The sequence below is a fragment of the Perna viridis genome, chromosome 12 (assembly GCF_037379345.1).
Source record: "Perna viridis isolate PV_CMFRI_1.1 ecotype Kerala chromosome 12, ASM3737934v1, whole genome shotgun sequence".
NCBI lineage: Eukaryota > Metazoa > Mollusca > Bivalvia > Mytilida > Mytilidae > Perna > Perna viridis.
In genome coordinates, this window is record NC_142456.1 from 13,644,018 (window position 1) to 13,656,403 (window position 12,386).

The window sequence follows — 12,386 nt, forward strand, 5'->3', positions numbered from 1 at the left end:
GAAAGATATTAACATAAAATCTATGATCTTTCTCATCAGAAATCTCTCCACCTACTTTAAATCAATGAGTTTTTATTAAAAGACAATCCCTATTTCATCATCAAGTATCACTTAACTCATGTAAATCAGATAAACCAAACAAGATGCCACACTGATGGGTACATCTGTTACCCTATATCTATTTCTATACAAATTTCCTTGAAATATCTGTAAAATTAAATAGAAATAAACGGTATTGTAAAGTATGTTAGTGATTTCATCATCCAAGCAAAAATAGTTTAAATTTCAAAGAAAAAAGTTTACTCAGTTCTTCTTTCACAAATGGCTTGCATTTCATAAATAAAACAGAACTTTTCACAAAAAAATATATACTTTTAAAGTTTTACAATTTAAACGCCCAAAACATATCAATTTTCCATAACAAGATAGATACATGCACATGTATCAACATTAAAATGAGGAAAACATAGCAGATACAAATGTTCATTTGTACCATAATCTTTCCATTCTATTCAACCATCTTCATATGTACTTTTAATGAATTAACTAAAATCATGTTTAAAATAAAATAGACTAATTACACAATATAAAGTTTCCTTCCCATGAAAAAAATACGTGGCCTGTTTTGATTAATTTCAATTCTATACATGCTATAAGGCCAGTCTACAAGTACAGCCAATCTCGGTGAGTTGATGCATGTTTAACGAAATTTTACTCATAATGAGCAAAAACTAGGATTATCGAAGGCAAAATAAACAATTGTCAGTCCATAAACTACACAAATCGATACACATTTCATTCGTTTAAAAGACCACTTATTTGAATTTCAATGAAACATGCTTAATAATACTCCATGCATTACACGTTATGATCGTCCATATTTTGTGTATTGATCTTAGCATGTGTCCAGTGAATATTCGTCCTTTGTCAGAGATATCTTACTTTATAAGTAAGTGAAATGAAATGACAAAAAAATTAAGCCAATGAAATATAAAATACTCACTTCTGTCATGATTTTGAAGCGTGATCAGTTAAATTTATCTGTTGAAAAATCCTCTTATATTAAATATATATTTTTCAAGGTTAACTGGTAACTGTTTGTTTAAAATATTTAGGACAAGCAGTAGCGTGACAGGGAACCAGTACTAGAGGTGTGTCTCATCTATAAAATTGATTGGCTGATGCATTGTATGACGTTATTGCAATTTATGTCCGTGTTTATCTGAACGTTTTTTTTTGAGAAATCCGAGTCGGTAATGATTTCAGAGATTTTCAGAAGCTATATCCTGGGGGTCCCATTTTTTTCATCAAGCATAAAATGGGTTAAAATACACACTTGCGTATTTCTTTGGTTCGTATTATAATTCTGAAGGGGGAGGGAGGGGGTGGGGTGGGCTGGTAGATGTTGGGAAGAAAATATTTTTTTTTACGTCAAATTTATTTTCAACCACTTCGGGCCAAGATTATTGATTCCAATTAACTGTATGAAGCTTATAATTATTATCTGTACGGAATCGAACGCGTGGAATCGAATCCTTTTCGGGCCAACAGATATATATGTATATAGAAGGGTCTGAAAAATTCCCAACGATGTTAGAACTGTCAAATTTGCGAAGCAAATTTTTGGTCGTTCCCTCCGCGGGACTCGAACTCGTACCGCTGTGACACGAGCCTAGCTGGCCGAGTGGTCTAGGGCCATGGACTTAATGTAGGCGGTGTTGCCATAGATGTCACAGCGGTACGAGTTCGAGTCCCGCGGAGGGAACGACCAAAAATTTGCTTCGCAAATTTGACAGTTCTAACATCGTTGGGAATTTTTCAGACCCTTCTATAAGTTTACGTTATCTTCCCTCTATCAATTTGATCCGATGTGTAGCGTAGAGTAGTGTAGCGAATAGAGTCGTCACATTCTGAGACGTTGTATATATATATAGAAGGGTCTGAAAAATTCCCAACGTTAGAACTGTCAAATTTGCGATGCAAATTTTTGGTCTTTCCCTCCGCGGGACTCGAACTCGAACCGCTGTGACATCTATAGCAACACCGTCTGCACAAAGTATATATATATATATATATATATATATATATATATATATATATATATATATATATATATATATATATATATATATATATATATATATATATATATATTGCGATTATTTGCACAGAAGTTTGTGCTTATTCGCAAAATATTGCGTTTATTTATAAAATTTTGTGTTGAAACGTTAACTACTGCGGTTAACTGTAATATGCTAATTATTGCCAGCCAGCCCCCTTTAGAGTCAAATGATCAACCACTCGTATATACTAAACTTAATTAGTCCAAAGAATTAGGCACTCTTTTTATTTTGATTTGTACTTGTTTGATTTTGGAGTTTTTTCTCTGCGATTTTGTCAAATTGCTTTGAAATGACAACGTTAAGATATCACGTATAAGTCATAATTATGTATATGCATGCATTCGATGACGTTTGTTGAAATACTTTAACACGCGAGTAACTTTAACGATAATTCGTTCTGACAGTCCAATTGAACAAAGTTATGTAATTTTATAAAAGAACAATGAAAACTTCAAAAAATAATGCAGCTGTTCAAAATAAAATGATGACATCAAAACTACAGATCAACGATCTAAGAGACAATCACGACTACGCATGTTCAAATTTCACAATATTAATTATTGATCAAGGTAATGAATGTTACGATTATCTTTTCCATTTCCATATAGTTTCTCGTCGAAGCATTTTATGAAATACAGATGACACAATTAAATTTGTGTTTTATTTTCATACCCCCGATAAAAAAGTCGTGGTATATAGGTTTCACCCTGTCTGTCCGTCTGTCCATTATGGATGCCGTGGAGGACTACCCAAGAAAATGAGTAAAACGACAACAAGAAGACATCAATTGACTCTCTGTCAGAGTGGTTAAAGGCTGTGAGGTCTTTAATTTTGAAACAAATAAATGTTTTTTAAGTAGGTCAATGTGTACCAATGCTACATCAGTTTTCAAAGACCCCGAGGTAGCAAAAACATTGTCTACTATACATGACAAACATGTTATCGTACCAGCAGACAAAGCCCAAAACAACATTGTTTTCGTCTGCAAAACGTTTTACATCCAATGTTTATTATCAGAGGTAGACGTAGAAAGTAATAGCAATGACAAGACCTATATTGCATGGTACTACACTCTCCAAAGAAGAGATTGTGGAAAACCATAAATCTGTGCTATCCTCTTTTGGTCTCTCTACCAAAGACGATGATTGTGATTTAGAGTCTGTGTACTGGATTCCTAAACTCCACAAGAGTCCATACAAACAACGTTACATAGCTGGATCTGCAAAATGTATCACCAAACCTCTTTCAAAACTTTTAACTTCTATACTCACAGCCGTCAAAGAGGGTCTGCAGTCCTATCACAACACTTGTTACTCCCGTTGTGGTATTAATTCAATGTGGATCCTGAAAAATTCGAAAGATATTCTGGAGACCATCAGTTCAAGGCTATCATCAGAATATAATAGCATTAAAACCTATGATTTTTTAACACTGTATACTTCTATTCCATATACTCAGTTAGAATCCCGATTTAAAAACATTATACATCGCTGTTTTTTCCAAAAAAAAAGATGGTACCTTGATACAAATAAATAGTTCTTGGTAGAGATTCCTCATACTTTGTAACAAATAATTCCAAATCATCTTCCAAATATACAGAAGAAGATATTTACAAAATGCTGGTATTTTCAATCGACAGCATATTTATCTAGTGTGGTGGAATAAATTATGCTCCTCTACTTGCTGACCTATTCCTTCACTCTTATGAGGCTGACTTTATAGCTGATCTGGTACGAAAGAAAGAATATCGTTTAGCTAGATCCTTTAATATCAGTTTCCGCTATATAGATGATGTATTATCTTTAAACAATCCAAATTTCGGGGATTTGATACATCGCATCTACCCCGAAGAACTTGAGGTAAATGATACTACAGACACTGTGAAGTGAGCCTATTATCTTGACCTACACTTAGAAATCGATGGTAAGGGAAAATTATTGACCAAACTTTACGACAAACGTAATTACTTGTCATTCAAAATTGTCAACTCTCCTTTTATCTGTTGCAACATCCCTTCAGCACCTGTGTATGGAGTATTCACAACTCATACGTTATGCCAGAGCTTTGCCGAAACTACGCGGACTTTTTGTATCGCGCTAGACTTCTAACAAGTAGGCTTCTGAAACAGGGTTATGTTGCTACAAGATTGAAGTCATCGATCACTACAGAAGTTTTATGGTCGTCATCATGAACTCGTGGATCGTTACGGTGTATCCATCTGCGCCATGAAAACTGATTTGTTCAACGGGTCATAGTTTTCCTTTCCTCTTAGGACTTCCCCGGACTTGAATTTTTATGAGCAGCTCGGCGGGTGTTTCAAGGAAAAAACAGAGGACGCTTACCTTACTGGTGCACCTGGTCCATGCTCCCAGTTTTTAGTGGAGTCCGAGTTGCTCATTTGCTTTTGTTACTTTGTATGTATTATTTTAGTTACTTAATGTTTTTTGTTGTGTATGTCTGTTTTCCATGTCTGATCTTTGTCCCTCGATTACATTCATTTGATTACCGCTAGAACCTTGGTTCCCTTGATTACTCGTCCAAACAATTATGTGTTATAAAACTTAGTGAAATTTAATATTAACGTATGAAGATTTGCATACTGTCAGGAATTTTATGTCAGGACCAAAATTGTAGAAATAATTAATGGCTGTTGAACTTAGGCGTTGTTCAGCAAAACTCCTCCTCAACGACTTGCCGGATGTTATGAAACTGAATGGGGGTGTTATATTACCATATTAAGATGTGCAATGCATACTGTCAGAAATTTATGTTTGGACAATAACTGTACAAACAATGGCTGTTGAACTTGAGCGTTTTTCAGCAAAACCTTTTTCTGACGCGTTGTCCGCAACGCCTCTTTTACGACTTGCAGATATTGTCATGAAACAGAATAGGACCTGTTAAATTACCGTACGGAGGTGTACATACTGTCAAGAATTTATGTTTGAACAAAAATTGTAGAAATGACGACCATTGGACTTGTGCGTTTTTTAGCAAAACTTGGTCTGATGCGTTGTTCACAACAAAATCAGTTCCGATTGTTGTATGGAGTTGGGTGTTTTAGAAATGGTAGCAAATTGTGTGTCAAAAATGCTTATTCTACCCAAGGATTTATATATAGCAATCTATATTTAACTTTTTGGTCTACCCACCATAAAATTGTGTCCAATATTATGCAATATAAATTGTATGTACACATTGGTCCCCAAATGTACAGGGTTCAACAGACTGCGGGTGTATTAGTCGTGTTAAGGGCAATATCTAGTTTCATTTTGAAGCCCCCTCTTATCTTAAATACTATACTACATGACCAATCAGATGACAGGTAACCTTATATATTTGCACTAGTAAAAGTATTCGGGAGAAGTTAAGAGAACCAGGATTCGAATTGTGATAAACAAAGAACATAGTCCAAGGACAACTAGATGAGGAAATATACACGCACAAAGAATAATAGGATAATTAACTACAAAGAGTGGATAACCAAAATATTATCACGAGTGCCGAAGAATAAACGATTCAGTGTTCCGCGCACCAGTTAAATCCTCAAACGTTCCTGACACGAGTGATCATATTTTAGTTATTCACGACAACCAATTAATTATCGTATTTATTATCAACATGAATTTTAAATTCTTTGAACGGCGGATTGATATCAAATTTGTGCCATTTTGGCGGGAGAAAGTCCGCGAATGAAATTACCGAATTTATTTCACATTGTGAATTTTCGAAATTTATTACTCTAGGAATATTCGATAAAACACCGCTATCTATATAACATAAAATAATTATGATAAAACGCACATAGAAAAAAAAGTAAATGAGCAACCCAGACAATATACTACAAACTGGGAGCATGGACCAGGTGCACCGGCTCTGCTGGTCTAGAAACATCCACCGAATTGCTCATTAAATGTCATGTCCGTGGACCACGAAAGAGGAAAGGAAAACTATCACACGGCGAGCAAATATGTTTTCATGATGATGTAGATGGAACACCATATATAATGATTCACGACAATAAAACTTTTCTAGCGATGACTTTAATCTTGTAGCAGCATAATCTGGTACCAGCATACTTAACGCTGTGAAAATTATATTTAAGTTCAATAAAGGTCTGTTACTGAATATAAATCTTGCAGCTAAACAACTCTCCGGCATATCTCCCGCTTGGAGAAAATATTGAGAGTGGTGGGGGTGGGGTCTCCCCTATAATTTTCGAAGGTTAACATATACGCATAGACCTTTAACGATCCACCAATCTTATGAGTAGGAAGAATTATAAACTCTCAATCTCAATCAATTTTGATTTTTTTTAACAAACCCAGTTCATATCTCACTGTAGGCCTACTTTTTACCACCGTAAGCCTACTTTTAATCACCGTTGACATACTTTTCAACCACCGTAGGCCTACTTTTTTTTTTTACCACAGACACTAATTTGGTTCATTAAAAAAGATTTACAAGCACTATTTATCGTTTAGTTCAATAATTCATTATTTGGTCCAAATATAAAAATGATGATGATGATGGGAACGATTGTAAAAAAAGGTTTGAAAGCTACCATAATTCAGTCGAAACAATTTCATGATTACAGGATGACTGACCCGGAAAAGTTTTAATTTAAATTTTCTACCCGGATTTCATGAAATGTTTTTAACGGATAAAGGATATAGGAAGATAAGCAAACAAAAATATTTCTATCCGTTTGAAAAGAGAGCGTCATTTAAAAGTAAAAAAACCCAAAAAACAAAAACATTCATGAGCAGTCAAACTCGTCTATCGAAATCGTCAATTCTTGTCTGTTTGGTCGAAAAGTGACTTACGCTTTCCTCATCGCCAAATACAAAGAGAGGCTTATACGTTTTCTTATTAATTTCTTACAAATAAAACACCAATTGCTTTCGTAAAAATATTTTTTTATTCATATTAGTAAACAGCTCTCTCAGCGACGGACCAAAAAATTCCGAAAAGCAGGGTCCGCTCAGATGATACCCAGTTTTTACTAAATAATCGACCATGCATCCCCCTTGGATCAACTTTACCTCAAGACAAAAGTTTTTGTATTCAGCCAGGTTGATCGACTTTAAGTGGGGTTTCCTGAAGCAGTACTAGAAGTTGACTGATAGGATACCTTAAACGGACATTGTCTGGGTATGAAGCAATTTAAAATTTAAGATGAGAAATTAATTTTCTATTGAGGTCTATTCCATACTATCATCCACCCGTCATATCAAAAGAAAATTGCCACATTACTTTAAGAGCTCAATGCAAATACATTTGGATTGGTGGAAATATTTACTTTTGAGTGATACCGCAGTGGATGTGTATAAACTTGTGAAGACCTTTGGGTGCATAGTAATTAAATGACGATTTTGATATGAAATGACATATTTTTTGTAGCCCTTCGTTGTGGAAGTGATAGGCCAACAATAGGTTTCTTTGCGTTTGTCGTATAGGTTAATGACCACGAGTTTCCTATATTTCCATCAGTCTCTATGAGTAGGAAGAAACTACTTTTTTTACCACAGACACTGCACATTTTTTTTTCTAAAAACATTCTATTTTTTTTTCACAATTTAGTTCAGTAGTTCAATATTTGGTCAATATATAAAAAAATGATGATAAGGGGATCGATTGTAAAAGGAGAACTGGATTCTTACACCTGGTCCGTGCTCCCAGTTTTTAGTGGAGTCCGAGTTGCTCATTTATTTTTGTTTCTTTGTACGTATTATTTCTGATATTTTATGCTCTTTGTTGTGTGTGTCTGTTTTCATTGTCCCTGGATTGCGTTCTCCTGATTTTCGCTAAAATCTTGGTTTTACTCTTGCATCTAGCGCCGCTGTGTCATATATAGTGGAATAGTTCGAAAGCTACCACAATTCAGTCGAAACACGACAATACTATCGTATATTTCGCGACAGGACATCTCGAACCTGTCTGGCTGTATAACACGGAAAAGTTTTAATCTAATTTTACTAACAGTTTTTTTTTTCAACGGATAAAGGATGACAAGTAAACATAAATTTATCTATTGAAAAAGAGAACATTTTTTACAAGTGCAACGAACCATTCATTATTAGTTCCTCTATCGAAATTGTCATCTTTCTGACGATTGGATGTTATTTTAGGGGAAACGGTTTTAAGTTTACTGCAGTTGGTCAAAAAGATTTTAACATAGTTAAACCAAAATGGACTTGCGTTATCATATTTCCTGAACAATAAAACACTATTTGCTCACGTGAAAATGTGTGCTAATTAGCATTCCCAGTGACAGGTCCTGAAATACCAATAAGGGAAGGTCCGCTCCAGTGATTTCCAGTTAGTTTCTATAAAATCATCCAAGCATCCCCTTGGATCAACTTATGCAAGTTATGCCCCTTGATCTCGAGACACAAGTTTTGTTTAATCAGTCAGGTATACTTCAAATGGGGATTAACTGGAGCAATACTAGAAGTTGACTAACAGGATACCTTTCACGGGTATGCAGCAATATACAATTTTAGATAAGAAATGAATTTCAATATCTAAATAAAACAATGTGTCATATATAAAGTGTCATGTCTTCTGTTGACGAGGATTCTCAAATTTGAAATGTCTCGTAAATTGTGTATTTTGAATTGTATTATAATTTAAAAACCAGGCCATAAAAGTGTAGCAAAAGTGGGCCAAATTTTGGAAATTTATATAATCTAAATAGAACATACATGTGTATAATGCGTATAACTTTGAATTAAACCTCTAAGAATAAACATGAAGACATACCTGGACACCAACCAATACACTATTAATGAAATTGATCTAATGCCAAAATATTTATTTGTATGATGAAATATTGGATTCTAATACCGTGGTTGGTTCTGCACGACTTTTGTATGTGTACATATATGATATAGCTTTATTTGATGATGGGACAAGAAACGTCTTTTAACAGAATGTCTTATTATCATCACGGGAATAGTTTAAAGCTGAAATGGCAACTCTTTCATTTTGATTTCTGCGGAGCAAATAAAACAAACGACGGGCTGCCATTGTCTTGTTTGGGTCCACCAACGGCAATCAGTTGGATTCTACGCTATTTCTCATGCAACAAATCATCCAAAATGTCGGTCATATGGGATGGAATCTCTTGATTTTCTCTGAGTCCTTCCCATATGCCATACGAAATATTGGTATTTTTTTATATTTAATAACCAGATACTACTGCTGGCGGACAAACTTTTTATGATAAACTGAAGTAAGATATAATAATGTATCCTTCCTGGAACTCCTTTATTGAGCCCTTCAAAGACAACAATCATGGATAAAATATTACCCTCAATACCTCTTTCTTACTATGGCTAACGAGGGAACTGAAGTAAGAACATTTTCAGTGAATGCGTGTGACTCGACAATTAATGGCCTTCCTACGGTAAAACATTTCAAACGTACTTTGCGGTGTTCAAAATCTGTTTCACAGAGACTCCGTTTTCACTTGTTTTTGATATTGTTGCGCCACGAATCGAATGAGCTTTTAAAATTTGCTATTAATACCCGGTTTTGATTAAGTCACTTTGCTATAGTACACACACGTACCGTTTTGAACAGTCGGATGTAGCTAATAAAAACTTGGGTTTCTGGGCTTCGTACCGATTGAGTTCTGTCCAAATATTCAATTGAACTTGACATAACATCAAGTTTTACATCCTCAAAATTTCCTGAATTTAATCTCAATAGGTTGCATGCCCGTTCTTCTACCCTTAGTAAGTTTTGCCAAAGAAAAGGTTACTTCGTTTTAAGAAATTTTCATAAGATTTAGGTCAAGTTTGAGAATTTTAGATGGTCTGCAAGCGGACGTGAACGCAAGTAACATTGCGAGCTTGAATGATAAATATGTGATGTGGAGAAACATTTTTTCGGGTTGCATGTTCAATATCTTCGAACAATATTCACATACCAAGTGAACCCATATCTTGGTTGTGGGGGTCTTCCATTGAAATTTCCTGCCATAATTTGCTTAATCAAGGGATCTATCTTTTGTCCATCAATTTCTGCATGTAGAGGTGAAACCGCAGAATCTATGATCGTTTATAGTCCGATATTCATAACCAGATTCAAAAAGAAAAATCTAATTGTTTATTACCCATTACACAGTGGTCTGAGTGGGATCAATTTCCTGTTCGCTACACCAGCTACTAAAGTGTCTCCAGCATCTGTTGTAAGTGATTTTAGTTCCTCCACGCCATGATTTGACAAGTAGCTCGGAAGCTTGCTTTGAAATTCCTTTTTGTTTCGCTGTTACACATGAAATCTTCCACACCATTAATTCAACGCATTTGCTTCTATTAACGGATGATGGTTCCCCTCCAGATCCATAAAAAAGATATTGTGGGCAACAAAATTGTTACTTGTATCGACATACTCAATAGCATTGAATAATATAAATGCATCTCCAGTGTTTACTAGTAAGTTATTTTTTGCCAGTGTTGATTTCGCAACTTTCAGACTTCTCAGGATCTTGGCCATAAAATGCACTCGTCTTTTGTACATTTGTCTGACCAATAAGGGTAACAACAAAATTACCAATTATATAAATCAAGTACATTCCAAAATAAATCTATGAAGAGGACAGTTTTTTTTCAATCAGACTAAGTAGTTCAGTGATCTGCATCTCCGAATTCTCCTGGCCATGTCGGACACCGATGATTTCTGTCCAAATTTTCGATAACGGTCCCAAAGCCTGAACCAGTTTTTTTCTGAATATATTTCATGGAAATGTCTTGGATTTTAGTAGGTGTTTCAATACGTCTATTCCGTCTGAATCATTCCCGAACTCCGTTAGCATGCAAAGAGTAGTTAAGGGAATTAAGGTTATAGCGGTAATCAAAAGAATGTAATCCAGGGACAAAGACCAGACATGGAAAACAGACATACACAACAAAGAACATGGAGTAACTAAAATCATGCATACAAAGTAACAAAAGCAAATGAGCAACTCGGACTCCACTAAAAACTGGGAGCATGGATGGGTAAGCATCCTCTGCTTTTCTTGAAACACCCGCCGAGTTGCTCATAAGATGTCAAGCCCGGGGTAGACGAAAGAGGAAAGGAAAACTGTGACACGTTGAACAAATCAGTTTACATGGCGCAGATGGATACACCGTAACGATCCACGAGTTCATGATGACGACCATAAACATTTTGTAGTGATGACTTCAATCTTGTAGCAACATAACCCTGCCCCAGAAGCCTATTTGTTAGAATTCTAGCGCGATACAAAACGTGCGTAGTTTCGGCAAGTTCTGGCATAACGTATGAGTTGTGATATGAACACTCCATACACAGGTTCTGAAGGGATGTTGCCACAGATGAAAGGAAAGTTGACAATGCTGAATAAAAAGTCATTACGTATGTCGTAAAGTTTGGTCAATAGTTTTCCTTTACCATCGATTTCTAAGTCTAGGTCAAGATATGACACTGACTTCACAGTGTCTGTAGTATCCTTTATCTCAAGTTCTTTGGGGTAGATGCGATGTATCAAACCCCAAAAATTAGGATTGTTTAAAGATAATACGTCATCTATATAAACATTTTCCGATCCGCTAATTACGCTTTCCTTCCATTTTAAGTATGTTTATCACTCTTTTTGCCACAAAAAAACGCTCCCATAGACATATTAACTGGAATTTCCCCATTCACGTTCTGTACATAAAATCTTCCCCAGGAAGCTTAAGAGTAGTATAAATATTTAATATTATTATTATATTATGATATTCACGAGATGGTAAAATATTTCAACATGCGAGGTTTAAATAGCGAGCATGTTAAAATGATGTTTTTTTTCGTCGAGAATGAAAAAAAACAAGACTAAAAGAAGAATGGTTTTCTCACATTTGAAAATGACTCTGAAACGTTGGTAAATATCTCGTGTGTATATTTATTCTTTCGTGAAAATGAGAGAAAATATTTTACCATATAAGCTATAAGAACCAGAAGTTCTGATATTTACTGACCTGATCCAAAATCGCCATGTGTGTTCTTCCTTTTAAATGAAACTCAATTGATATTAAAAGTATTAAAAGTGACGAAAACAAATATAAACCACTTGAAAAAAAAACAACATTTCCTTAACGTACTTCCATTCTTAAACAAAATGATAAAAGAATTTAATGAATTTTTATGTGATTATAACAAATGACGTAAGATGATGAACCATTTTTATAAAACTGCAGAAGCTGTCACTGTAGTGCTTTTTCGATAAAAACAGGAAATATCTCCCCAAAC

General features: G+C 34.9%; 1 protein-coding gene across 2 annotated transcripts in view; it reads right to left on the minus strand.

Moving 5' to 3' along the window:
- Window positions 1-12,217, minus strand: part of LOC148601284 (solute carrier family 2, facilitated glucose transporter member 1-like) — a 48,691-nt gene extending 36,474 nt beyond the window's left edge. Inside the window, exon 1 of one of the 2 annotated variants that reach the window (XM_088556206.1) lies at window positions 12,116-12,217. In XM_088556206.1, coding sequence (XP_088412332.1) covers window positions 12,116-12,133 — 18 coding nt within the window. In that variant the 5' untranslated portion in view covers window positions 12,134-12,217. Of the gene's footprint in view, window positions 1-1,003; window positions 1,153-12,115 lie in introns of those variants that run through there. The other variant, XM_088556207.1, reaches the window with a different exon arrangement.
- Window positions 12,218-12,386: the final 169 nt, after the last annotated feature.